Genomic DNA, 27986 nt, shown 5'->3' on the forward strand with positions numbered 1-27986 from the left:
GTTAGGACTCAGTTGGATGGGAAAGGCTTTGCTCTGTTACAAGGTCTGGAGTTCCAATTCCAGTTCATTCATTCTACCAACGTTTTAAGCAATAGGCTGTTTTGTGCCGGCCCTTTAGCCTTCAGATTTCTTTCACCGAAGACAGAATAAGAAGAAATAAACTGGACCGGCTACAGGAGGGGTTGAGATGAGATACTGGAAATGACTTCCTGGCCCCAATGAAGTTACATATAGTCAGTGAAGTGTCTGCTGCCTGCTCTGGTGGATTCTCTCTGGAAAGCTATAAGCTTGGGAGAAACTCCCACCCGCCAGGGGGCTTGTTAGAGACTCCAGGGGAAGGCCACGGCGATGGAGACATGTCAGGACCCCTCAGCCACGGGAACTGAGGCGGGGAGTGGGGTGCCACGGCAACTCAGAGCAGAGCCTGAACTTTTCCCTGCAGAGGCAGGAGCACAAGCGTGAGGGTCTGGGCTGGGCTGGGATCTGATGGCGGGTGGCTCCGCTCCGCCAGAGTGCCCCGGTCTCCCAGGAGGAGAGATGTGGACTCACCCCCGCCCCTCCTCACACATGGGCCGCACAGGCGGCTAGGCACACGAGGATACATGAAACTACATGCACATACGCAGAAACTCAAAACACACACCAAGAGAACCCACACAACCACCCCCGCCGAAGTCCTGCGCCGCCTGCGCCGCACTCTGTAAACACGCGCTGGCATCCGGCCGCGCGGGGCACACGCAGCCCCCGGCACCCGCGCCTGTGTGCGTGCGCTCGCCCTTGGGCGCTCCTGTCTGTGGGTGCCCCCGGCTTCCAATCCTTCCTCTGGGAGGGGGAGGAGTGGCTGCGGGGAGTGAGAGACGAGCGGGCAGGCAGGGAAGAAGGGAGGGGGGCAGAGGGAGGGGGACCGGCCCGGGGGAGGAGGAGAGAGGCGAGGAGGCGGCTCCGGCAGCGCGCCGCGGCGGCGGCGGCGGCGGCGGCGGCGCGGAGAGCTTGGACTGGGAGCCCAGAGCTCGGCTGGGCAGCGGGAGAGGAGGAGCCGCAGGAACTGCGGCTCTGCCAGCTTGGGCCGAGCCTAGAGAAACCGGCCTGGCTGGTCCACGCCAGCCGCAGGTGGGAAGGGGCTGGGATGAGCGGGGGAAGGTCTCCCGGCTAGAGGCTGAGGCTGAGCCGCGGTGCTATTTCCTCCCTCTGCTCCATAGACACAGGCTGAGCATGGAGCTGTCCCCCCGCAGCCCTCCAGAGATGCTGGAGTCGGATTGCCCGTCACCCCTGGAGCTGAAGTCAGCCCCCAGCAAGAAGATGTGGATTAAGCTTCGCTCTCTGTGAGTCCCTGGCCCAGTCCGGCTCGGGGAGTAGGGGGAAGGGATCTTAGGGAGCCTGGAAAGGGTTGGGGGGGGGAGTGGTTGGAGCCGGGCTGGTGGATTCTCTTGGTCAGATATGTTAGCAGGTGCGAGGAAATAAGCTGCCCTGACACGCGTGGCCAGGCCACATGTGCAAGGCATGTGCAGAGCAAGCCGGCTGGTTGGACCCGGTATAGGAGTTGCAAAGCTAACGATGTGTCTGTGCCTGTGGACCACTGGGTGACACGCAGCGCGGGGAGGTGGCACACTGTGTGCGGTGTGGCAGGGCTGCAGACGGGCAGCATTCAGGAGGTGCCAGGCTGACTCACACATATCCGTGTGCTGGGTTGTGCAGATGTGAAACACATCTCATGTGTGTGCATGAGTGTTCACAGGTCACAGAGATGTGTGTAGAGTGATTGCACACAGCTGGAGATTTAGTGCACGGGGATACTTGTGCCAACCTGTGGGTCATCTGTATCTCTGTTGGGATGGGTGGTTTCTGCCTCCTGCATCCTACATGGGGTGGGGGTGGGGGCGCCCCATACCTGAGCTGCTCATCCTTCTAGGGGCCTGGAAACCCACTCTGCCTATTAATGATGGGGGACTCACTTGGGAGCTGGAGAAGGGGTGGAGCCCCCACCTGGGATCTGGAGGAGGAGGGGGTAGAGCCCCTACCTGGGAGCTGGGGTGGTGGTGAAGAAAGATTGATTGACAGGGGTAAGGTAACTGTCAAACCTTTTTGTTGCTATAGGGTCTCTCAAGGATGTCCAAGCACATTTAGGCATCTTTTCTTATTGTTGTGGGATGAGGGCATGTGGGGAGGAATAAATAAGGAAAGGAAAGACTCACGTGTCCGATACTCCAGTCCCATGGGGGGAAAGGAACTTTTCTTCCTGCTCCTCAGAGAAGGAGAGGATTGGGTCAAAGACAAGCCAAGCACCATGTTTATCTCCCAGTCAGCTGCCATTGGGTGAACTCCGTAGTCTGTTGATTCTTAATCAGAGAACAAGGGAAGGTGCTGCTCTCCCTGATATCTCCTCATGGCCATAGGAAAGAGGCTGTAGATGTTTAGTGAGGAAATACAGTACACGTAGCCCCTAATCCCAGTTCCTCCCTGGTATCCTTATTAGTGAGCACTGGAGCTTTCCATTTCTGGGTTTTGGCAGAGGGAGAGATGGGGGTAGGAGATGGATAGATGCACATGATTGTGTTGTTCTTTAAATGCCTTACCTGTGGCGATACGATGACGCCTTCATATTGGGCAGGTGGGTCTGCTATATATACTAGCTGCTTAGAGAGGCCTTAGGGAGAACTGAGGCATAGTGGGCAACAAGGCTTGACGTCCAAATGTGCTTCTCAGTTCCCTTCCTCTGCTGCCTCTAGCCAATGCAATTTGCCGGGCTCTATGAAGCACAGCCTTGGAATGAGTTCTGGGATGAAGGAATGGAAAACCAGATTGAATTGATTTTTGTTGGGAGGAGCACTGGGTGATTCTTGATAGAAAACGATGTTCTGTTAATGTTAACTAACCTGGGAAGAGAGGCAGGTAAGGAAGCAAAGAAGGGACCTTGGGGTCTATAAATGGGAGAATTCAAGGTGTCCCAGGATGGCTTCCCCATAGCACTAGTGGCTCATAACATACTCCCCTTGCATCCATTCCAGGTAACGGGCCTGAAAAAGAGCAGGTTTTACCTGTTTCACTATCTCCCACACCAAGTCTTTCCCGAAGCAAATTGCTGTTTCTTCCTGTAGTGTGAGAAGTGTTCAGTGGTGAGAGACAAGGATCCCCAAAAAGAGGTGTTGAAACCTGGGGAAAGAAGGGAGTAGAGGCAGCTGCCTCTACAGGGTGGCTAGCTGCGATGTCCTTATAGGAGATCACGGAGGACAAGGATCACTAACCTCACTGATAGATTATTCTGGTCTTCGCTCACTTCAGCAATCTGGACCTTGTACTAACTTACCTAGAAAACTACCATCTCCTCGTTCATAATCCCCAGGAATAGATTCCCAATCTCACTTTCTCAAAGCAGAGGAAGATCTTGATATCAAGGGAGATCCCAAGTTGGTGGCTTACTGGATTTGGCCCTGTTTGAATATGGGGGAAGTTTTGCCGATCAGATGAAGGGAAGTAGAAGGATTTAGGGTTTTTGCTGGGTAAGGCAGAAATTCCCCAACTCTCAGGGTTGAGTGGTTTCTGACGAGGTGAGTAAAGAAAGCATTCCCCCTTTTAAATGGAAGTAGAACAGTCCCCACCTCCCCACCCCTAGTCACCACCTGTCCCTAAATGGGCCCGAGTGCAAAGGGGTTGTTTAGCCTGGAAAGGGGATGGGCATGATTATCTCAGACTGGGTACTGAAGAGAAATGAAGGCAGATGGACTATATAGATATACAGTAATAAACCCATATATTTATAAGTCTATAAAGGCATGATTCCCCTACTCAACATATCCTATCGCCCCCCGCCCCTTTTAATTTCTAATCTAGGACACTTAGACTCTCTTCAGGGAGCCCAGGCCTGGTGTTTTTGCATCTGGTTAAAAAGCCCACACTAATATAATTGCGCAGGGCAATTTCTTCTTGGGAAGGGCATCCAGGAATTCTGTTTCCCACACTAGGACTCTGCCAAGGATGAATTCAGAATCTGGAGCAAATGAGCTGGAGAGTCTCAAACGGTGGGATTTCACCTCTACCTAGCAGGAAAATTCTCCTAGCTAAGCAGATTTATAAGCTGAGGCATGAGCGAGGCTGGGAGAGGCAGTCTGAGATGCTGCATTGACCAGGATGATTTTCAGCATCTCTGACCCTAAGATGAATGATTTGACTTGCTGCCCCTGCTTCTCTGAGACCAGAGGGCCCTGAGGAGTGTGAAGGTGGGTCAGTAGAAGTAGAAGGGGTTTTCTCTGTCTTTTGTGAATCAGGAAAAACTATGAGCAGAGATTGGTTTGCCATCCTTAGCTCATTCATTCATTCGACAACTATTAATTGAGTGCCTCCTGTGGGCCAGGTGAAGTGCTGGGTGCTGGGGATGTAGTGGTGGACAAAATGGACACAGTCCCTGCTCCTATGGGGCTTGTGATCTGGTTCAACTCCATCAATGGAGTGGAGAGTGGAGGAGGCACGCTGTTCCTCATTTTGCTACACCCACCCAATTGGTAAAATTCTACCCCTCTGGCTTCTGCCTAATCTTTTCCTTTAGGGGGTTAAACACACAGGAAAAGCAGAGATATGAATTCTCTCTCCCTCCCAGGATAGTACAAGCATCACTCTCTTCTCTCTGCTCCAGTTTCTCATGGAATTTTACAGACAGAACTTCCCTCTTCCTTTGGGGTAGTATAGACAGAGTCTCTTTCTCCTCTTTCTCCACATAGTACACACTCAGAACTCCCCAGGTCTAGGCCCGATGTCCTAGGCTGTGGTTCAAGGTCATTACAGCTGAGCTGGAGCAAGGACTCAACTGGGGATTATTTTTCCCTATCTATCTTTGTTTTATCAGAGTCTAGTGTGGTACCTGGAACTCAATAAATGCTGTTAAATGAAAGAATGAACGAATGAAGTCATGAATGCACGTGTATATGTCACGGAGCCCAGTCCTGTGTCTGAGTCTGTGGTGCGTGTGTTCCTGCATGCAGAGCGGGGAGTAGGAAATGGGGACGGAAGAAAGGGAGATGTTTTGTGAGAGGGTGACGTTTAAAAAGTATGGGGTTTGGAGACCCCAGGGCAGAGCCTGGAACTGAAGGAGTTACAGAGAGGATGCAGAAACACCGTTATTCGGATGTGTGAATGAGATGTATCGGGATGAAATTCTGAATGCCTGCCATTTATCCATGTGTGGCTGGGGAAAGATTGACGTGTGTGCTGGGGACAGTTTGTGGGGTCAGAGCTCCATGATGATGTCTCTTTGTTTTTATGTTTATAAATGGCATGTGTGATAATAAATATGGTGGGAAGGTATGCACTTACCTGAACACCTGAAATTGTCCTATGCATGAACGAGATGATGTGTGTGTGTGTAGGTTATGGGATATCATGTATGTGTGATCTTGTATATGTGTTTGTGACACACTCAAATCTTTTGATGATCCTGGGCAGGAGGAGGAAGGTGACGGCCTGGACCGGTGCCTCACTGACTTATCCCACCTTTGTTCTCATTTTGTATAAGCCCCGTGGAGTGCTCATCTGTGGCTCTTACCAGTTTTGAAAACTGTGCTGCCGTCCTCCTTTCTCTGCATATGGCTGTGGAGCTGCTGTGAAGACGGCAGGATAAACTGTGGCTCCCTGGACCTCTGGAGGAAAAGGAGCATCGTTCCTCCCAGGCCTTGGCAGGGATGATTGTTAGTGCCTTCTTCCCCGGATCAGCCCTTCCTCCTTTATTTCCAACCACAGCAAAGGGAATCTCCCCTCCCTGGGCTTTATACCCCCTCTCTTATCAGATGTCTTCCGTCTCTCTATTTTCTCCATCAGTTTTGTCTTGAGCGAGGCATCCAGATGGTAGAGGGTGGAAAATTCCTGCAGTAAGGTGAACAGGAGGTGCAGAGATAAGGGAAATCAAATTCAGACCAAAGGAAGAACTCCACAAACCTCCCGTCAGAGTTAGGTGGCTGGGGGAGTCAGGGAGGCAGGTGTTGCTAGTGGAAGAGCTTCGGGAATGTTGGGAGAATGAGTTTGAGTTATGTTCCCATTCTGCCAATCACTAGCCGTGAGATCTTGAAGCCACGTAGTCTCTTTGAATCTCAGTTCTTTGTTTGATATCATCCATCTGAAAGTGGTTTTTAAATGATAAAGTCAGGAGCTCTTTCAGCATTGGAGAGCTTGCTGCACGTAGAGGCAGGGGGATGGGAATGAATGGGCGCCCACTGGCTCCGATGGGGAGAAAGATAAAGATTCAAGAGGCAGGAATATGCATTACTGAATAGGGGAGTCCTGGTGTCTGGGACATGATTTGGAAGTCTTGTTGATAAATGGTTGTCTGGAGGGGGGGAGACAGGTGTCTGAGCTTAGAGAATAGAAGGCTGGGTGGGGCTGGAGGAGGGCTGTCCTACAAGGGGTGTGGGCCACCGAGATCAAAAGAAAAGAGAGGGACTTACTCCTTATCATCTGATTTCTCAGTGGCCAAACTAGAAGTGGCTAGAGCAATTGCAGCTCTGAGACATGGTGGGTGTGGGGAGCCCCGGGACAGCCATAGGTGAATTCTTTGAGCATTGGAGGACTTCCCCTCTGGCATTTATGCTAAGTCTCTTGGCCTGGGGGTGGCATGTCCAGGGATGCCACATCCTATTTTAGAGGATCACTAAAGTCTCTTAGGATCCAAATATCACTCTGCTTGCCCAGGAGCCCAGAAGCCTGGTTGGAAAAGACTGAGAGAAGAGAACTCTCACTTGAGTTGCATTTATCACCTTTGCCAGGAGGAGGGTGAAGTGGGCTGGGGATGCTATGGGACTGGAAGGCCAGGGGAGGGACTCAGTAGGAGAGAAGCCTGGACGGCTCTAGACCCTTTCCCACCTGCGCCCTGCCCAGGGAGTTCCTGAAGTCAGTGAAGCGTGTGGGTGTCTCCCAGCTTCCCCCCCTTTTTTGGCCACTCCCATCAGGCCGGGGTGGAGGGGCAAGGAACCGTGAAACAGATCTTTCCCTCTCTTTTGAGTCTTTAAAGAAATCATTGAGGATCTGTTTCCAACTTCTCTGCTCCCTCTGCTTTCCTCTTCTTTGATTCTTCCTGCATCCTTTCCCCTGTCCCTTCCCGTCTGTCTCTGGCTTCTGTCTCTCTGCTAAGCTCCATTTCGCTCTTCTCTCTTGTCCCGCTTCCTTGCTCTCTCCCTATTTCCTTGGACTTATGCTCTCACTCCTCCTCTGTGACCTTGGCAGAGCCAGAAACCCTTCAGGGCTTCCTCCTCCCGCACCCCCCCTCCCCGCTCCTCCCTGCTGCTCTCCCTCTCAGGCTCCCCCACCCCGTGTTGCTGTGGTGATGGTGCAGGGCGAGTTTGGGGCTGCCTTAGGAGTCCAGCCTCAACTCTATTCTGCAAGCCCTTTCTTTTGCCTGCTCGGTGACCTCATCCTCCCAGCTCCTCTAGGGAGGAAGCCAAGTAATTGCCTTTGGATCTCCGGGGGCTGATTTTCTCAGGTATGGAAGTCAAGTAGCTATTTTCCAACTCTCTTCAGGACAGCAGCAGAGAAAGAGGGACAAAACCAGGGCAGCAAGTGGGGTGCAGGTGAGACAACTGGGAGACTGGAAGTTGTTAGATAATGAGATTGTCCCCTAAGGGGGGAAGACTTCATGGTGCGAGAGAACTGGGAGAGAATCCTGGGAATATTGAGGGGGGCAAAGATGGGAACTGAGGGGGAACAGGGCTGCTGAGAAGGGAAAAGGAGAAAACCCAGTTGTTCTCCATCAGTGCAGGGAGGTCCCTAATGCAGGCAGGAGCCAGTGCTCTCGCCTCTCCATCCCTAATGTCTGCAATCCTGCCGCTGCTCCTCTCCCCTGTGCTCCTGCTGCCTCTGTGGAGCTCATCCCTGTCTGGGGAGAACACACCAGGTTAGGACTCTCCTTCAGCATCCCTGACCTGGCAGAAGTCCACCGAAGGAGCTGTGATGGGGTTTTGGTGGAGAAGCAGGCTTGGTGGGAAAAGGGCCAGGGCATATCCAGGGAGAGGTGTGGGGGCACGGGGCTGGGAGAAGAGCTAGGAAGGGGGTGCTTCAGGTGCTGCTGTTGGATACAGCCAGGTTTGCAGGTCTCTTGATTCTGCAGCTGCAATGAGAAGTCAGATTTGCAAATAATTATGGTGGCTGCAGTGGGATGATTGGGCTGCCAGCTGGTGTTGGCACCATTTAGGTTGGGAAGGGAGCTTGGCTTCCAGGGGGCTTAGTGATTCTCTGGCAGGCAGGACCTGGGCCTAGGGAGGCTTCTCCTTTCATTCCCAGCCCTTGGATTCCCTGCTCCCCTGCTGATCAGTTCTTGCATATCTAACTTGGCACCATCCTCCTAGTTCTCTCCTCTATGCCCACCTTGTTTGGAAACTTCTTGGGGCCCGGGCTGAGAGAGCACACGTGCCAACAGTGTTGCTAAACTCCCTGAGCCCTGATCGTCTCTCCACCAAGCAGTAGCTTTAGAAATTGCAATCTGAAAGAAATATAATAAATCAAATTGCACCAGACTCACCCCAAAGACTTCCTTGTCCTGCCTGTTCTCTTCCTTTCTGTTCTTCTTTGAAACACCAAGAAAATTTGCTGTTGTTTTGATTGCAGCAAGATGGCTTGAAGATAGATATGCAGGAGGACTTCCTGGAAAGTTCATGGAGGTTAGAATGTGACTTTCCTAGGATAAAGAAGAAAGCCACCCTCCTCCTTTAAGCATCAGGTTCGAGCTGAGTTGGGGGAAGCAGTGAGCCAGTCAGAAAGGATGAACTTGAACTGGGGAATCGAGACCCAGGCAGCCTACTTCCCTAGTGCCTCCAACCCAGGCACCAAATCGCAGAACCATAAAGTGTTACAGAGGAGGAAACTGATGTCCGCGGATAGTTTGTAAGTGGGGGACAGGGCTGGGACCAAGCTCAAATCCCGCTGATCCACAGTCTAGTCTGTCTCCCATCACACCTGCTGTCAGTCCCTTGCCAAGCTTCCAACTCACTTTCCAACCCCTACAACATCTGTTAGGCCACCTGGAAGCAGGGCATCTGCTGGGAACATCTGCTGGGATGTGGTTTGGGGGGCTGATGTGGTGGTCCACGTGGAGGTGGTTAATGAGCAGAACTAAATAGAGCAGGGAGGAGAACAGGGGTGAAGAAGTGAGCCAGAGGAGGAGTTCTTCAGGACTGGGTTCTGGGAACCTCCCCTCTGATAGGCTTCCTCTGACTTTGCCCACCCCTCCCAATTCCTCCCTCTCTCAAGGGCTGGAGCCTGAGGGAGAGGTGACACATTTGTGTGCTGGGCTGGAGCTGGGACATCCGGGTTCTGATTAGTCTGGGCTAAGGCTCAAGCTGTTGAGATCACCCCCTTCCTCCTCTGAGCTGCGCTGGGCTGGGCTGTTGCTAGGAACACCTGTTAGAGAGGGCTTCGGGTCCAGAGGCGGAGAGGGAGCTGCCTTCAGATGCAGGTGCCAGCCGACTCCTTCTTTCTTCAGTGTTTCCCAGACCCTCTTCTTCAGTGCCTTTCCAATCTCCCTTCCTCCCCTCCCTTATCTCCCTACACTCTCTTGGTATCTCTCCTTCTCCCACCACCCGCCAGTCTTCCCCAGGCCCTGCCCCATTCACCTCCCACTGTCCTTCCACCCAGCTCCTCTGTCCAGTGCCCAGAGATCTCTCTCTACCGCTGCCATGTCAACCTGAGGCCTGCCGCCTCCCAGGATGACACCCCAGTGCTGCCACCAGGGGGGTTATTTTTGTCCCTGCAGCCACCCCCGCCACTCTGCCCAACTGGCTGCCAGAACTGGGGCTGCTTGTATAGCCATGGGAAGCCCGGGAGTGAGGGAGGGACAATGCTTAGGGCAGGTGGAGACTGGGTTGTTCTTGGTTTCTGGGGCTGTATGCTCTGCATGGTCCCCAGCTTCTGCTTCTGCTGCCTCCCTGGCCCCTGTGGAATAAGGAGCCAGGGAGAAGCCCCAGACATCTGGAGTGGTGGTGGGGGGAGACCAGGGCTTGTCCACATTAGGGGTCCTGGGACAGGAGTGGGTACAGGGAACTCTGTTCATGGGGGACTCCTAATGAACATTTGCTGAACTAAGCAAGTAAAGGGTTGGGCTAAATAATCTTTTGCATTCACGCGTCACATTATAGTTCCCAGGGTGCTCTCGTGATCGCATTTGATCCTTGTAAGGATTCTGTGAAGCACATATTATTTACCCATTTTACAGACAGGGAAACTGAAGCTCAGAGCGTCTTGCCCAAGGTCACACCTAGTGATAAAGTCTAGGTAAAAATCTCCTGATTTTAATTCAAGTCCTCCTTCAATTGGATTTAGATGATTTCCTTGGTTCTTTCAATTTCTGAGATTTTGGAGCCTTGAGATCAGCCAGTTAATCCCTTCCCCAACCCCCCCAAACTCCCCGCCCCAATCCTCTTCTTTGAGCAGAGGCAGAGTCTCCCATCCTTTTATCCCCTAGCCCAACTCCTATTCTTCAGTGCAGGTGGGGAAAGCTGGGGATAGGCCGGGGAGGGAGGCATTAGGGTTATGCTCCTTTCTGTTTTTAAGCTCAATTTAAGGGCTAAAGGAGAATCCATGCTGGACTCTTTGCTGGGGTCATCACATCAATGCCCCGTCTCCCACCAAGGGGACAGTTCCCCTAGCCTGGACAGAGGTAGAGTGGGGGGGTGTATGTATATGTGTGGGTGAGTGAATACGTGTGACTTTTTTCCCCCAGGAAGAGAGGGTGGTTGACCAATGTCCTTCCTTATTAGGAACAGTTAATAATAATAATAGGCTGGGATGAGGGATGCAGCATTTGGGGTGTCAAGGTGAGCAGTCATTTGTCTAACCAGCTTTGGTTCTCTGGGGCAAGAGAGCAGAGGGATGGACAAGATGTCCTCTCCAAAGCTTTTCTAGTCTGAGGAATCTCTGCCATTCAGTAGGAGGGTTGAGGTTAGTGCCTCCTTGGCTAGGGTGGCAGGGCCTGGAGGGAGGGCCTGGAGTCAGGTGAGGGAGGGAAGCTGGCCTAGCTTGGTGTTTGTTGGTGTTCCAGCCTGTGTGCAGCTGGCCACCACCTGCCCCCACTCCCACCCCCACCCCATCCCTCCAAGCAAGCATGTCCACGGAACAGGTCAGGTGACTTGTCCCTCACCTGGGTGGCAGTTCTGGGTCTCTGACGCTGGGTTTGGTTCTTTCTCGCTAAAAGCACTAACCAGCATGTGTGCGTGTGCGTTTGTTGTGGGGCACAGAGAGGCGGCTTTCCTTTCTTCCAAAGTCTGCAGCTCTGTGTTTCGTGGCTACCGATTCACCAGAAAACAACTCGTAGATATTTAACCGCCATTCCTCTCGTTGCTGTTGAAGCCCACTTCCGCTTGTCCCAGTCCTCAGTGGAGCTGAGAAACAGCAGGTTTCCAAACTTTGCTTATAATCCTTCAAGACTTTGGCACAGTGACAAGGTACTTTAATGTCTCCCTGCTTCTGGGGGAAAGTGGTGGGTGGGGGGGGACTTCCCGTCATAAAATCCTAGCTCTTGGCCTGTTTCTCCATTTTTCCCTTTCTCCTGTCATATACACTCCACTAGTCCCCAGTCCTCCTGTCCACATTACCCCCAGCTCTAGACCCCAGATTTAAGGAGAGTGTAGCCGCGCGGAACTCTCTTCACTGCGTGCGTTTGGCATCTCCCTCCTCCTTAGCCCCGCCCAGCCCCTCAGCTGACCAATCGTGGGCCCAGTGCACTTGGCTGGGTGACGTCATCTCACAGCCAATCCGGAGCGGGCTGTGTGCGCACGTCCACTTTGCGCCGCAGAGGCCGGATCTTTCCTCCCGGACCAGAGTGAGAGCGAAGCCTGGAGGCGGAAGAGGGGGGCCGCTCCCCAGGCCCCTCTTGGGCCATCTTGTCACTTCTGTTCTCCCTGTGGGCTGGATTGATCCCTTTCCAGTTCATTCACTGTTATCCCCTAACTCGTGTTTTACACATGAGAAAACGGAGCTGGGAGTGTTAAAGTAACTTGCCCGCCCTCTTGGTTTCATGAGCAAGTCCTCCTGAGGCTCATTCACTGCTTGGGGGAAGAGGGGCTCCCCTCCCTGTTGAGAAGGTCTCTGGGCAAGGATGCCCTGATCCGCAGCTTTAGCAAGCCCCTCCTCTGCCGTTTTTCATTCTCTTCGGCTCTTGTTTCCATTCTTTCAGGTGAGTTTAAGTTCATTTTGAAGAATCGCCCCTGAAAAAGACCTTAGCAGGGAGCTGAATCTGCCTTAGCCTCTCGGGGAATCTTGCAGGGCCCCTTCCGCCTGTCACCCCGACTGCAGACTTCCTCTCCAGGACAGATTCAGGATGGTTCCCTGGCCCTGCATCCTTCAGCCTCCTGCTAACCCCTTCTCCTCACAGAGGAGCCCCACCTCCTCAGAGCAAGGGGCTGGCCTGTGCTATTTCTGTCCTTTCTGGGATTCTTCTGAGAACAGACTCTTGTTTTCAGACTGGTTCAGATGTGAAACTTTTCCCGAGGCCTCTCACCCAGTTGCTGTGGGCTGGGTCTCTGCCTCATCACTCCTTCCTCGAGCCAGGCCCCTCCCGTTCCCCTCCCCAAAGTTCTCTCTGGTCAATCGCTCAGTTCTGCTGAGACCTGGAGCAGGAAGTCAGGGGCCCAAGAGGGAGTCATTCCCGTCAGGGGCCCCGGGGCCCCGGGGCCAGCATTTTGATGCTCTAAAGTCGCAAACTCAGACTCTCATGGCAAACCCTGTTCCTGTGCAGAGGAGCCACCTCCAGGGCCCCATCCTCAGGTAGGCACCAGGGACGAGGAAGGGAGGGGGAGGAGGAGCACAGGTTGCTGTCGGTCACCCGTTGTAGTTTGGATGGGGCGGGATCAAGACTTGGCAATTCCCATATGTTCCCCATACATTGTGTGTGCGCAGGCGTGCGAGTCAGCTTCTCCACCTTTCACCTCATCTGTCTTGCCCCTCACCTTATTCCCCTCCCACACCCATCTCCTTTTCCTTTTTATTGCTTCCTCTTGACTATGAAAGGAGGCTTAGCAGTGTTTCCCCCTTTCTTTCCTTCCTGACCCCCAGCATCCTTAGGACCTCACATTCCTCTGAAATCTTCTCTGGGCTTAAGAACCCCAGGGGGAGATAGAATTCTTCTCCCAACTCCCAGCTGCTTGGCTTGAGGCTGTTGTGTCCTCAGTGACTGTTATGGGCGTGGGGGTGCTGGAAGTAGTGGCAGCCCGCTCATCAGTCATGTGGCGATCCAAAGAAATGAACTGGTGGCGGCTGGAGAAGCTGAGCTCTTCTGGGGTGTTGGGATTCCACCGCCTGGAGCCTTCTCTTCTGGCTGGCTGCCGAGAGCAGGGAGAGACCGGGGCCTTCCAGGAGTCAGGATCTCAGGCTCTTATGGTGGTGCAGGGGCTGAAGATAAAGGAGGAAGAAGTGCTGGTGGTGAATCAGGGCTGGGGTGGAGGTGGAAGGATGGTTCGGGAAGTTTCCAGTCTTCCTTAGGCCTGGATGAGGACTAGACAGGGGTGAGCCATCCTGTTCTGCAGGGAAAGGGACCATTCCCATGCCAGATTCTCTTGAAGACTGAGCTGAAGGGGCTGGATTAAGACGCTGTGGGTGGGGGAGTAGGACTTCCTGCAGATGAATGGTGAGGTGAGGACTTTGGGTGGGTCTGGGGAGATCCTAACTCTGAAGAATTTTGGAGTCAGACAGGCTCCTGCCAGGCCAGAGAGTGCAGTGCTGGAGCGTTATTTAACTTCAGGAGGGTGAAGTTTAGCACCTGGATCCTTCCAGCTGCCTAAGTCTGGGTCCACTTCTTGGACTCCCCATTTGTCAAATTTATTCTTCAATTTTTCCTTCCTTCCTCCCCGCTCCTTCTGGTGTCTGGATCATGCTGCGTGTCAACATGGAGCTATACAAGACGTAGAGGTAGAGGCAGGAGGAACTTGGAGGGAGGGGTGCGTCAAAAGCTAGCCTACGACCTCACTTATTTCCCCAGGCTCTCCATTAGAGAGCAACCCTGGCGCAGAGATCTCAGTTGTGGGCTCTGGCAGATAGCCCCCCATCTGAGTAATCTGCCCCCTTTCCCTTGTATTTATTTGATGAACGTTTCCTGACTATTTACTGTGTGCTCTGAGCACAGTGGCCAGGATCAGCAAGTCACTGTCAGTGCCATCCAGACTCTCACAGTCTACTGTGGGCCGACAGACACCAACACTTCATGAAGGATGGATGCCACACTGAAGACACTGTGATGGAATGGGTTCCAGCCTCTCTCCAAGCTCATTATATGATTGAGCTCCTTCTGCCCCAACACCTTGGCCTTTGGGGGCACAATTAGGCTCCTGTAGTGTGAGTTGCTGACCTGACTGAGATCGACAAGTTGTGTGACCTTGGACAAATCACTTAACCTACCTCACAGGGTGATTGTGAGGCTCAAATGAGGTTTGTAATCCTAAAGGGGAGGTCATGGCCATTATCATTCTCCCACTTCCTCTGTTAGAGGACTTCCTAATTACCAGGCTCTGTCCAAACTAGACTCACTCTTCTCCACTCCGACTTGGGATAGAGAAGGCAGGCGCTTGTTGGATTTGAAGGGAGTGAGGTGTGAGCTGGGTAGGACCAACTGACGCTGGTCAGTAAATTCACAATTTTAGAGACCACCACATTTGTATGTGCCAGGCCTTTTGTATATATTATTTTATTTAATCCTCGTATAACAGCCCTTCACAGGTGGATTATCATCATCTGCACTATTTTACAGATGAAGGAATCGAGGCTCTAAAATAAAGGTTCTCAAACTGTAGTGAGCATGAGAATCATCTGGGATGTTTGTTAAACGTGCATCTCCCTGGACTCTACCCTCAGAAGTGCTGGTTCAATAGGTGTGCAATGGGGCCTAGAATCTCCATTTTTCACAAGTATCCCAGGTGATTCTGATGTTGGTGGTCCACAGGCCACATCTTGATAGATACTGATTAAGAATTAGTGACTTGCACAAGGGCTCAGAGCCAGGAAATGATCCGCTTGAATCCAGGATCCCTGCCTCCCAGACGTGCCTTGGTTTCTGCCTTGAAAATAGGGACAGCAATTCCTTCCCGCCTCCGTCCCTCTCTCTAGGCCCATTGTGAAGATAAAATGAGATAATGTGGAAGAAGGCGCTTTTTAAAATGTAGAGCTGGCAGCATTGTTAGCGATTATGCGAATACATGCAAATGAGCACCCGTGGGCTTGGCTGTTCACTTTGGGAGCCTGTGCTGGGTTGTGTGTTTCAAGAAGTGGCTTGAGAAAGAAACTGGAAGAACTTTGACGGTGGGCATTGACCCCTACAGGCAGAGTTTGGGTTTTAAAGAGGGCTGACCAAGCAGAAGATTAGTGCTGGGCTGGGAATCTAGGGGAGAGATGGGATCAGAGGCCCCTCTATTTTCCTGGGTTGTGTGTCCACCTGACCATGAGGACTGACCAGAGAGGGAAGCCCTGCTCTGCCTGGTCCCCAAAGGTAAAGCGTCCCTCTTTGTTCTGCAGTCTCTGGGTCGGCACCCTGGGAGATGCTGACTCAGTACCGTACCCCTTTCTAGCTCATCGGCTGGAAAATCTTTTCTTTTGTCTAGCTCGATTCCTTCTCCCTAATGAAGCCCAAGCTGGGTTGAGTTTTCCTGAGATGGGACTCTTTCTTGTTAAACAACCCGCCGTTTCCACTTGGAAGTGGGGTTTGAAGATAGCCCACTGAGAGGCTGCAGCGTCAGTCTCCAGCTTCTCTCCCCGCCCGTTTCACCCCTTTCCCTTCTGCCTCATTCCCATTCAGACATGTCTTTGGCCAGGGCTGCTGGTGCCTGCGGTGAGAATTGGCCTGTGATGCTTCCTGGGGCTGGCTATTTTGGGCACCCCTATTCCAAAGCTGCTGAGACCCCGGGATTCTGGAGCTGCTTCTGTTCAGGAATGCCATTGTTCTCCCTCCCCCGGCATCTCTGGGAATTGCTGCTAATTTCAGCTTCTGGTCCCTGACTCATTTTCTTCTGTTAACTGACTCATAGGGTGACCTTGGGTTTCTGAAACCCCTCTTAGTGGGGAATTGTGATGGCCACCATTTCACCTGCATCTGGGTTTCGGGTGGGGTGGGGTGGGGTTGGGCTGGGGGAAGGAGCCAAGGGGAATGTTAATCGCTTTGTTTAAAATCACCAGCTAAAGGCAGAGGGCTTTGTTTGCGTTGACTGCCTGGGCTGCCCTCGCCAGACTTCTAAGAAGCCTCGCAGTTAATCACCGCCCCCCAGAATTCATGAGTGCAAAATATGAGGGATTGTCCCTTCAGGCAAAGCATCTAGGGGTGAACCTCCCCCCCCCCCATTTGGGCTCTGGGAGCAGCTGCCGCTGGCGAGGTAGAGGAGGGGTTCAGTCACCCTTTGCCAGAGGTTCTCTCTGGTGCGGCACCTGCCCCAGGGAGGCACGGGTTAACACGGCTTTGTCCTGGTTGATGGATTCTGGAATCATAATCCATTAGCTCTGCCTGGATGGAGTGGGGCCAGGCGAAAGCCTTCAGATTGGTCTTTGTTCTGTGTCTTTGCCATCTCTGCCAGGGCAGAGGGGCTGTGGACATGGACCCCCCCACCCCCCCGCCATAGCCAAGAGACATAATAAAACAATCTTGGGGGCTCTTTTGACTGCTGTGACCCCAAAGCCCTCTCTCATGGCGGAAATAAGCAGTTTCAGCTCTTGGTTATTCAAACTATGAATCTGCTCATCCCCAGAACATCACCCCAGGGGCTTGCACCTGCCTAATTCTGCTGGGCCCGAGCAGTCTAAAGGATGGTTTTCAGGAAACGCTGACTCCAGGGGGATGTTGAGAGGTCCGAGGTGGGTGGGGGCGGGGGAGTCAGGAAAAGCCTGGGATGAGACTTGAGGGGTAGATAACTTAAAACAGGCAGGGGCAACAGCCTGGGATGAAAAGCGTTAGCTGCTGTTATTCTTACTATTAGAAAGGCTAACGATTAGTGGAAGACTGAGGCTGTTTCTGTAAATGCGCCCCGTTGGAGGGCCTCCTGTTCTCATGACAAGGTGGTGGCGCCCGAGCAGGATATCTGTCCTTCCCTCCCCCACAGGCTGCGCTACATGGTGAAGCAGTTGGAGAGCGGGGAGGTGAACATTGAGGAGCTGAAGAAAAACCTGGAGTACACAGCGTCTCTGCTGGAGGCCGTCTATATAGACGAGACGCGGTGAGGGTGACGCTGGGCCACGGGGAGAGACCCACACACAGAGGAGAGAGAGGCCCCACCGACACAGTGATCCAGGAACAGTCGGGGAGTCAGACAGAAAGCTGGCGATGAGACCTGCGACGGGGCCAGAGCGGGAAGAGCGGGAGGGGCGGAGAGAAAGAGCTTTGGGTAGAAATATCAGTGGAGATAAAGAGGTGGAGGAACAGGCAGAGAGTTGCAGAGAGAGAGACAAACACAGATATCAGGGAGAGAGGACTGTCTCAGAGCCGGAGGGACCTTCAAGCTCATCTGGTCCCAACCTTCTTCCCCGGGTGGAATTCCTCCTGCCCGGTGTGGGGGCCACTAGTCACGGTGGCTATTGAGCGCTTGGAACGTGGCAAGTGTGACTTGAGACATGTGTGTATGTGTAAAATGCACACTGGATTTCAAAGACTTAGAAAAAAGAATGTAAAATATCCATTCATATATTTTATATTGATTCCACATTGAATGATAATATTTTGGGTGTATTAGGTTAAAGAAAATTTATCATTAAAATGAATTTTACCTGTTTCTTCTTTTTACCTTTTTAATGTGGCTACTAGAAAATGTGAAATTGTTTACATGTGGGCTGCATTTTATTTCTGCTGGACAGTGCTGCTGGCCTGTAGCATCCGTGACAGGTGGTATCCTTTCCATCGTCTGCTTGAACACTTCCAGAATTGGGATGCTCACTACCTCACACAGTGAGCTGTTCATTATTGGAGACATCAGATAGAGAAACAGAAATAAAAAGACACAGAGAGAGAAAGGAAAGGAGGGTCAGAGTAGGGAGAGAGCTGGCGTGAGAGTCACTGAAGCGTGGTGTGTGGCTGGGCCCAGGTCTCTAGGCTGTGGAAGCACCTGCTGTCTTTCCTCTGTGACTCCTCTTCTGGGGCCGCAGGCAAATCCTGGACACAGAGGACGAGCTGCAGGAGCTGCGGTCGGACGCTGTGCCTTCGGAGGTGCGGGACTGGCTGGCCTCCACCTTCACCCAGCAGGCCCGGGCCAAAGGCCGCCGAGCAGAGGAGAAGCCCAAGTTCCGGAGCATCGTGCACGCTGTGCAGGCTGGCATCTTCGTGGAGCGGTGAGGCTCGCCCACGCTCAGCCCCCTCTGCCTCTGGTTGTGTCCTCTTTCCCAGCCTCCCTGGTCTTCCGGGCCCACACCATGCCACCAGCCATACGGCCTCGCCTGCCCACAGCCCATCCCCACAGCCCCGCCCCATCAGACCCCACCCCCTAGACCTTCACACCTGACTTCTTTTCATCATTCGCCCTCAGGATGTTCCGGAGAACCTACACCTCTGTGGGGCCCACCTACTCCGCTGCAGTCCTCAACTGTCTCAAGGTGATCCCTGTGTTTTCGAGAAAGAAGAGAACCCTGGGGGATGGGATAGTCATTGGGACTTTCAGACTCTTTATGGGGTGATTTTTGCCTTCCCTTTTAATTGTCGTCTCCATGTTCCTCAAAAGGACTTTTGCCCACTCCAGAGGCAAACTCTTGACTTCTAGTCTCTCCCATATTGAGAGGTACCTGGGATGAAAGAGGCCCCCTTCACCACTTCTGTGTTTCCCTGCTTCCCAAGTCCCTATAATCATTGGGAAGTCCTCCCTGAAGTCTAACTGCAACCCTTACTGCTGCTGGGCAGCTCCCCTTGGGAGTCTCCCTGCCTAGTCCGTTGTTTCTCCACAGAACCTGGACCTCTGGTGCTTCGATGTCTTTTCCTTGAACCGGGCAGCAGATGACCACGCCCTGAGGACCATTGTTTTTGAGTTGCTGACTCGGCATAACCTCATCAGCCGCTTTAAGGTTGGGTGCATCCTCCCCCTGCCTCTGGGTGGGATTCTCCATTCCCATGCATCCTATTCTGAACGATTCCCCACAGTTCCCCACAGGTAGATGCTGCTGGCTCCCTTGCACTCTCCCGTTCAGGGAGTCTCCCATGCCCACCCCCAGGCTAACCTTTCTTTCACTGGCTGCAGTCCCGCCTCTGACTTCATTCACTGCTTTCTAGAGAAAGATTCTAGGTCTACCACCATCTAGCCTAGGATCCTGCTCTCTCCCTTTGCTTTTCCCCCTCACTTGTCCTCTCCGGGCTGGCTTGAAGTTCACCTCCCTGTTTCCTCTGTCCTGCCTCCTGCTTGTTGACACTGGAGGCCTCGAGTCCAGATGCTGTCAGCCAGTGCCCTGTGGGCCTGGAGACTCTCCAGTTGTTTCCTGGGGGTGGGGGAGGAGGGATGGAGGGGATACCACTGGCCACTCCCCTCCCCCAGCTCTTGGTCAGGCTGGAGAGGGCTGGATGAGGAGGGTGTGTGAGCTCCATTTGCTCTTCAGCTTGGCTGGCCTGGACGAGTATGGGATTAAAGTCCTCTGCAGATCCTGCACCGGGAGGGAGCGTCTTTTGGGAATAGGGGCAGGAAAAAATCACTTCCGAGTGGAAAACCCGCACTAGGAAGCGGAGGGCAGGGGGTTGAAGAGTGGCGGTGGGGCTATTTGGTCAGCACTTAGGCCGGTGGAGGAGATGTTAGAGCTGAGGGAAATGTGTGTGTTCTGAGGGGGCCGTGTGGGGGTCAAGGGAGTCTAGGTGGAGGGGCCCTGCCCGGAGGGCTCTGGAAGGTTATCGAGCCATCCTCTGCCTCCACTTCACTACAGCAGACTGGCTGTGTGGGTGAGCCTTTCCTTGACCCTTGACTCCTCCTTTTACAACAACTCCCAAGAGGGTTTCTAGAACTTTCCTGAGCTGTTCAGTTGGGAGGTTTCTTCAGTGCCTTCCTGAGGCCTATCCTGCAGTTTCATTTTTCTTGCCTCCCATCCTGCCCTCTAAAGGATGGAGAACAACAGGGTCCTCTTTTTCCTAAGACTTTCCCCAGCTCTTGTTTCTCCAAACTGGTTCTCAGACGTTCTTCAGACACCAGCTTCTCCTAAACTCTGCTTCCTTACCTGGAAGGACTGGGATTGGGGGACCCGAGAGTGAGTGCATCAGGTTGGGTTTGGCCTATCCCCAGTCGCCGTGCTCCAAGGCAGTTAGGGAGAGAGGGGGCTGTTACTGCTGTAGCGTTCTCTCATGGTAGAGACCCCAGTTGGACCCGCCCTTCTCAAGCTCCATATTCCCTTCCTAGGCACCCAGCCCCTCCCCTGTTCCTCCCCGCCCCTTCCCTTCCCTCCAGGGACGCCATGGCAACGCAAAAGCAAGGGCAGTTGTCATGGAAACAGTCCTTTAAAATTCCCTGAATTTGGGGCACAGCCTTCCAGGGGTGGGGGTGGGGGACGTTAGGGTCTGACTGACTAGTGGTGCATCTTCCACGTCTTGTCACTGTTGCTCATCTGTACAGAAGCTTCCCCAAGTCCTGAACCTCCCTCTCCTCCCAGCCTCAGGAGACCCAGGGATGGGTGCAGACACCAGCCCTGCCCTCTTGGAGCCTCGAGCCTTTGAAGGAGGCAGACACACCCCTAGGGAATATGCAGAGACAGAGAGAGGATTGAGCTGGACAGAGCTCTGGCCCCTGGTGCTTGTTTGTGTTTGTGTGTGTGTGTGTGTGTGTGTATGGCAGGGGGCTGGGGAAGGTTTCTCAGAGGAGAAGGTAAGCCATATCTGGCTGGGAGGGTCCTCTCCAGGTCATCATCTTCTTTCCCCTGCTTCTGAGGTACTGGATTGGGGATGGGGTGGGGTGGCTGGAAGGTAGGAGGGAAGCTTTCTTTCCTTTTCTTAAAAATCTCCAGGGAAATAATAATAATAATTATAGCTACTCTTTAGAGAGCACTTACTAAGTGCCTTGTACTTACCTCATTAAATTCAAGGTAGGTGGTATTATCTTCATTCTGCAATTAAGTATCTGAGGCACAGGGAGGCACGTGACTTGCCCAGGGTCACACAGCCAGCAGGTGGTAGAGCCAGGATGTGAGCCCAGGTTCGCCTGACCGCAGAGCTGGGCCTCTAAGGAAAGATGGCGCTGCTCGTCTCCGTCCTCCATTCCTGCAGACCCTCCACGCAGCTCGATTCCCTCCCTCCTGCTGCAGATTCCCACTGTGTTTTTGATGACTTTCCTGGATGCCTTGGAGACAGGCTACGGGAAGTACAAGAACCCTTACCACAACCAGATCCACGCGGCTGATGTCACCCAGACTGTCCACTGCTTCCTGCTCCGCACGGGGATGGTGGTAGGCGCCCTGAATCCCTCGTCTGTGATCAGGGTCTCATGGCTGCTGCACTGGGAAGTCTAGACTCTATTCCCCTTTCCCTTTTTGGTTCCTCTCCTTTGGCATCCTCAAGGTCTTTAGACCAAGACCAAGAGTCAAATTGGACTTACTCTAGAGAATTCCCGGGTGGACCATAACTTCATGGGCAATGCTGGGGATGTGTGCTGGATGCAGTGGGGATGTTGCAGGTTGGGAAGGAGGAGGGTCTTTGGCCATTCCAGGAGCTGAGAAACCTGGCTGCGTTAGCCTAAGAGCTGGCCTTGAAGATGGAGGGGCTGGGCTGAGTGGTCTAGCCTGTGTGTGGAGGTCTCCAGGCAGTGACCGGCAGGAGGTCAGCCCCCTCTCATCCTGTCTCTTTCTCCCAGCACTGCCTGTCGGAGATCGAGATCTTGGCCATCATCTTTGCTGCAGCCATCCACGACTACGAGCACACAGGCACTACCAACAGCTTCCACATCCAGACCAAGTGAGGGTGGGGACATGGCAGAGGCAGGAGGGGCCACGTGGAGGTGGGGGAGGTTGCCAGAGTCCCCATTTACAGGGGGCTGAAGACCATGACCTTTGACTTTGCAGGTCGGAATGTGCCATCCTGTACAATGACCGCTCCGTGCTGGAGAATCACCACATCAGCTCTGTTTTCCGAATGATGCAGGACGACGAGATGAACATCTTCATCAACCTCACCAAGGATGAGTTCGTGTGAGCAGAAGCCAGGAGTCGCCCTCCCCCCGGCCTTCTGCTCCTTCCCGGACCTTCTGCCTCACAGTGCTGTGGGGCTGATCACTTCTCTGGCTCTGTCCATTCAGAGAGCTGCGGGCCCTGGTCATCGAGATGGTGCTGGCCACAGACATGTCCTGCCATTTCCAGCAAGTGAAGTCCATGAAGACGGCCTTGCAGCAGTTGGAGAGGTGGCATCTGGTGGGGTGTGGCTGGGGCTCAGCCAGAGTGAGGGGTGTGAGAATTGGGGGGCATACACATGGGTAATTGGTGTGCCAAGTCCCTACCTGATGTAGAAACTCCCCTGGCTCCGGGTATCTGGGTGTATCTGTGTGTATGTGTGTGTGTGAGAGAGAGAGACGTGTGTACACGGCCCTGGGGTTATGTCCAGCCCACGCTGCTGGTCTCTTGGAGAGCACTTGGGGCTGCGAGTCTGAGATGAGCCTTCTCACTGCAGCTGCAGGACAGGCTTGCTCTGGAATGTCGGGAAAATCATTCAGCCCTTCTGGACCTGTCTCCTTACCTGTGAAATGTGAAAATGATATGCCTCCCCTTACAACAGCTTGCCACCAGTTCCTGCTGTAATAGGGCTATTGAGAGAGTCCTGTGAGGTTAAAGAAAAAAAGCACAGAAGAAATGTCATAATTACATCTAATGTTGCTTAAAAGTGGGTGGGAGCATATAAATGTGTGTAAGAGAGAGCGGACTCTGTGTGTGTCCTGAAGGTGTGTGTTAATGTACGTGTCTGTGTGGGGGAGTGTGCAGTGCCAGAGCGTGTCATTGTTGGGGAATAATAATAATAATTACTATAATAATAATTATAGGTAACATCTACCAAACTCTCAGTGCCACACACTCTTCTAAATCCTTACATGTTGGATGTCATTTAATTCTCAGAACAACTCCATGTGGCAGATTCTGTTATTATTCCCACTTTGGATTGAGGAACATGAAATGGGAATTTTAAGTAACTTGCTCTGCGTCACACAGCTAGTGTGTGATAGATATAGTGGGGATTCGAACCCAGGTCCTGTGATTCTAAAAGCCTGGGCTGCTTCCCATATATAAATAAGTGTGTGTGTGTGTGTGTGTGTGTGTGTGTGGCCTCTGAGGGTGTTGAAGTTACTTGCAAGGATATGAGGGGGGCGTGTGATGGGAAGTTAGGAATGGTCCAGGTTTCCTTTTCCTGAAAGATCAGTCTCTCTTCCCTTGCCGCCTGCCCTGACCAGGATTGACAAGTCCAAGGCGCTGTCCCTCCTGCTCCACGCTGCTGACATCAGCCACCCAACCAAGCAGTGGTCGGTCCACAGCCGCTGGACCAAGGCCCTCATGGAGGAATTCTTCCGCCAGGTAGCGTAGCCTCTTTGCCCAGCCCTGCCTGTGGGGGCTTCTTTCCCCTTGTTCTCCAAGCTCCCTGCTCCCGCTCCAGATCTTCATTCAGCCACTGCAGCTTCTGACCTGACCTGAGCCCATGGGACACCATGTCATTATCCTAAAAGCTGAACGAGAGTTGCCAACAGTTGCATTCCATTTGCATCTCACCCATTTCCAGGTCGAAGGCACTGAAATTCCTCTTCTTGGGGCCGGCCCCATGGCGCAGCGGTTAAGTTTGCATGTTCCGCTTCAGTGGCCTGGGGTTTGCTGGTTCGGATTCCCGGGTGCAGACCTATGAACCGCTTGTCAAGCCATGCTGTGGCAAGCATCCCACGTATAAAGTAGAGGAAGTTTGGGGCCGGCCCGGTGGCGCACTGGTTAAGTGCGCATGTTCTGCTTCAGCAGCCTGAGGTTTGCCGCTTTGGATCCCAGGTGCAGACATGGCACCGCTTGGCAAGCCATGCTGTAGCAGGTGTCCCGCATGTGAAGTAGAGGAAGATGGGTGTGGATGTTAGCTCAGGCCTGGTCTTCCTCAGCAAAAGGAGGAGGATTGGTAGCAGTTAGCTCAGGGCTAATCTTCCAAAAACAAACCACAAAAAAAAAAAGGAAAAAAGGAGGAAGATGCGCACCGACCTTAGCTCAGGGCCAGTCTTCCTTAGCAAAAAGAGGAGGATTGGCAGCAGATGTTAACCCAGGGATAATCTTCCTCCAAAAAGAGAAAAAGAAAAAAGAAATTCCTCTTCTCCCACAAGCACCCCTGCCACCCTGGCTGCACCCGGATCTGCTAGTCTGAGGTGTCCTCTCCAGCCTTCCCTTACCCCGTCTTGTCCTCCAGGGTGACAAGGAGGCAGAGCTGGGCCTGCCCTTCTCCCCGCTGTGCGATCGCACTTCCACTCTTGTGGCACAGTCCCAGATTGGTGAGTCCTTTCCTGCAGGGAGGAGGGGGTTGGCAAGGATGCTGCCTGGGCCTGGGCCAGGCCTGTGCCAAGTCACCACCCCTCAAAACTGTTCTCCTGTAGAGGCGCACCTGCTGGGAAGAGCATGGGGTCCTCGGGCGGGAGGCCAGGGAGGTGCGCTGTTGGGGAGTTTTCTGGGGTTACAAAGACATTGTCCCCAAGGCTGCCCCCACTGGGGACTTTCAGCCCCAGGTTACCCTGTTTTGCACACAGCCAGGGGTCACAGCCATGCCAGCCATACACACTGCCTAGTCCCCTGGTGAGACACTCCTGTTGTGTTACACCTTCACCGCAGGCTTCATTGACTTCATTGTGGAGCCCACCTTCTCTGTGCTGACGGACGTGGCTGAGAAGAGTGTTCAGCCCCAGGCAGATGAGGACTCCAAGTCTAAAAACCAACCCAGGTGAGGGTGGCTGGGGTAGCTGGGGCTCCTGGTTCTGGGGGAGGAAAGTCGGACTCACAGGGAGGACGACCCGCAGGGAGGAGGTCCAGCCATGGTGGGGTGGTGGAGAAGCAGGCCACTCCAGACTTGGGAGCCCCTCTGCTGCCACACACCGGGTGGAAGGATGGGACCAGAGGGAGTGACCTGCACCGGTGTTCCCCTCTGCACTGTTTTTCTCTCTTCATTAGCTCTGTCTTTATTGCCTTTCTGCTAATCTTGTTTTTATTTTCCTTCTAGTAGGAGGGAAGGTATATGTGTGTGTGGGGGGGTTGAAATTGGGGGAAGAAGGACAGGGACTTGGGGGGGGTCCCTAGCAGAGGGAAAAGAGGAGAACGATGAGGCTCACTAAACCTCCTCTTGGTCTTCCATCCCCTCCACTCGGAGGGCTGGGAAGGTGGTTCTGGAGTGGGCTGGGTCTCACCTCTGGAGTCGGGGGGGGGGTCCTGCTCCTAGCTTCCAGTGGCGGCAGCCTTCTCTGGATGTGGAAGTAGGAGACCCCAACCCTGACGTGGTCAGCTTCCGCTCCACCTGGACCAAATACATCCAGGAGAACAAGCAGAAATGGAAGGAACGGGCAGCAAGTGGTGGGTGCCATTGTGGGGGATGAGGCCTTGCGGGGAGGGCAGCTAATGGAGCAGTAGCAGGTCCTTTTCCTTAAGCCCCTGGAGCAACCGTTTGACTCCTAGAGATGGGAATGGAGTTGATCAGACTAAAGTTACAGCACAGGAAGGACTGAATAGCTGATTGGTCTGGACTGTTCTAGAATGGGGACTGGAGAAAGGATAGGCACAGCCATATTCCACAACCCAAGGGACCCCATGCACATTGTGGTCTGTAAATGGTGCCCCTGTCGATCTGGGTAACCTGGCTGGGAAATCTCTTCTTTTGTGTGGGGGTCGAGGGTTGTGGATTTTAGCAAGGCTGGAGCGGCTCCCCCCAGGCAGGCATGGGTTGACTGTTGCTCATCTGGAAGGCAGGAGGATGTGTGAGAATCCCTGACTTTTCTCCACATACACCTTGGATTCTGGGGAAAAATACTTCTTGGTCTGGTCCCAACTTCCTTCATGCCCTCTGCAGGCATCACCAACCAGATGTCCATTGACGAGCTGTGCCCCTGTGAGGAAGAGGCCCCGTCCTCCCCTGCCGAAGATGAACACAACCAGAATGGGAACCTGGACTAGCCTGGGGCTGGCCCAGGTGAGCCTGTGGTGGTGGGGCAGGAGGGTCTTGAGGTTCTGCAGGCGTTAGGAAGAGCTGGGCATGCAATATGGCTTCCTTGCAGAGTCATCTCTGGGTATCAATGGATGCGAGGTTCTCCCTCCCTCTTCCCGGGCAGGAAAATGGGCGAAGTGAATACACAGAACTGAGCCAGGGCGTGAGTGGGAAGCAGGGAGATCCTTCCACCTCTCCTGACTCAGTCCCTGCAGGAGGCAAGGAGGTTGCTCCTCAGAACAGGGTGGGGCCTGTGTAGCACCTTTGTGAGGTTTCTGGAAAAGGAACCAGCCGGGTCACCAGGCTCTGTGAGGTCCATGGGGCATGACTTTGATCGCAGTCCCCGCTCACGCCCTCGGCTGGGTGCTCTTCTGCAGGGCAGTTTTTGCACTATATCTGGGACTGAGTTGGGATCCAGCTGGGACTTGGAGAAAGTCAGTCAGGCTGGAGATAAAGGCAAAGACCAGAGCACCGAGACTTTTCCCTCTTTCCCCAGGTCCTCACTGAGTCCAGAGTGTTCGATGTCATCAGCACCATCCATCGGGACTGGCTCCCCCATTTTCTCCAAGGGAGCATGGAGGTTGCGAACAGACAACCCACCCGAAGGCCACATGCCAGAGATTGTGGGGTTGGGGGAAGGGCCCCTCCCCACCCGACACCCATTGGGGTGCACTGTAATCTCCCGGCAGCAGACTGGGGAACTTCAGGCTCCCAGTGGTCACTGTGCCCATCCCCCTGCCCCTGGACTCCCCCCATGGCCAGATGGCTGGCTGGGAGGGGCGAGCTTCCTGGAGGCTTCCCAGGGCCTGGGGGGAGGGTCAGAGATGCCAGCCCCTGGGCCCTCCCCCATCCTTTTTGCCTCCAAGTTTCTAAGCAATACATTTTGGGGGTTCCCTCAGTCCCCCACCCCAGATCTTAGCTGGCAGGTCTGGGTCCCCCTTTTCCTCCCCTGGGAGGGGCTGGAATAGGATAGAAAGCTGGGGGTTTTCAGAGCCCTATGTGTGGGGAGGAGAGTGGGCTCCTTCAGGGCATGGTACCTTTCTAGGGCCTGGGAGTTGGGGGGACATCTTTACCCCAGACCTGCACTGCTTCAGCCCCATCCCCAGCCCAAGTCCCTGCAGTCTTCCCTCTCTCCCATTCTGAAACAGCGACTGGGGGAAGAGAGGACCCATTGGGACCAGGGGCTGAGAGGCGGCCTTTCCTGGGGTCCTCAAGAACTTGGGACTGGTCCAGGCCCCTGGGGCTTATCCCCCCGCCCCGGCTGAGTTCTGAGCCCGTGGCCTCCTTCCTCTCCCCTGGGGCTGGGAGGCTCCCATCCGACCAATGTCTGTAAAGTGCTTTGGGGTCTCCCCAGCAAAGCACCTTCAGGATGCATCTTCGAGCACAGGCAGGAGACCAGCTGGGTTGGGTCAAGGGTGCGTGGGGGGGGTGAGGTATATGCAGTAATTCTGCGTTGCCAACAGAGAGGGCCCCTCCCCTCCCAGCACTGGCCCAGCTGCAGGCACCAAAAGGCCCCTCCCCTGGGACAAGTGGGGCGTGGTGGGTGCAAGGCAGTTGGGCAGGGGCTCTGGGCTGCTGCTGTCGTGTCCTCTGAAGTCCCCAGCCAGGCCCGTGCCCCTTCCTCTCCTCAGGCTCCTCTCACCCCACCTTGTCCCAGGGGAGGCCCGAGTCCAGGTGACTGCCCTCCTCCTTTCTTGTAAATACCAACCATGCATTTGTACAGTGGGCCGTGTGTGTGTGGAGTCCCTAGCCACGGCCTCTTAGGCCTGCCCCCCGACACTTGTCCCTCCTGCCCCACTGTGAGTGGGGCAGAGATGCATGTGACTCACCCCTGCCCTTGGTCTCCCTGAACCCTGCTATAGCCAGAGATCAATAAAGAAGGGAGACCAGGCCTGGCTGTGTTTGGTGTTCACTG

At 53.8% G+C, this 27986-nt stretch overlaps 1 protein-coding gene and 1 long non-coding RNA gene across 6 annotated transcripts; one reads left to right on the forward strand and one right to left on the reverse strand.

Moving 5' to 3' along the window:
• The first annotated feature begins 935 nt into the window (after positions 1-935).
• On the forward strand, positions 936-27962 carry PDE1B (phosphodiesterase 1B). 5 transcript variants are annotated; one of them, XM_001504577.5, is made up of 16 exons: positions 936-1110; positions 1200-1322; positions 17040-17153; positions 18076-18258; positions 18453-18519; positions 18865-18981; positions 21190-21330; positions 21735-21835; positions 21943-22068; positions 22176-22277; positions 23316-23436; positions 24296-24377; positions 24712-24820; positions 25313-25443; positions 25937-26056; positions 26568-27962. In XM_001504577.5, the coding sequence occupies exons 2-15, from the start codon at positions 1213-1215 to the stop codon at positions 26038-26040; spliced, it is 1608 nt and encodes a 535-aa protein (XP_001504627.1). In that variant the 5' UTR covers positions 936-1110; positions 1200-1212; the 3' UTR covers positions 26041-26056; positions 26568-27962. The 5 variants fall into 5 exon arrangements, with proteins under 5 accessions (XP_001504627.1, XP_005611325.1, XP_005611324.1 ...); XM_005611268.4 differs by lacking the exons at positions 936-1110; positions 1200-1322 and adding exons at positions 11736-12142; positions 12704-12732; XM_005611267.4 differs by lacking the exons at positions 936-1110; positions 1200-1322 and adding an exon at positions 11736-12142.
• Positions 17609-21192, reverse strand: LOC138924695 (uncharacterized). Its single transcript, XR_011439785.1, has 2 exons — positions 20956-21192; positions 17609-17883 (listed from the first exon to the last, which is right to left on the reverse strand). It is a non-coding gene; the product is annotated as an uncharacterized lncRNA (long non-coding RNA).
• Positions 27963-27986: the final 24 nt, after the last annotated feature.

This window comes from Equus caballus, chromosome 6 (genome assembly GCF_041296265.1).
Source record: "Equus caballus isolate H_3958 breed thoroughbred chromosome 6, TB-T2T, whole genome shotgun sequence".
NCBI classification, from domain to species: Eukaryota; Metazoa; Chordata; class Mammalia; order Perissodactyla; family Equidae; genus Equus; species Equus caballus.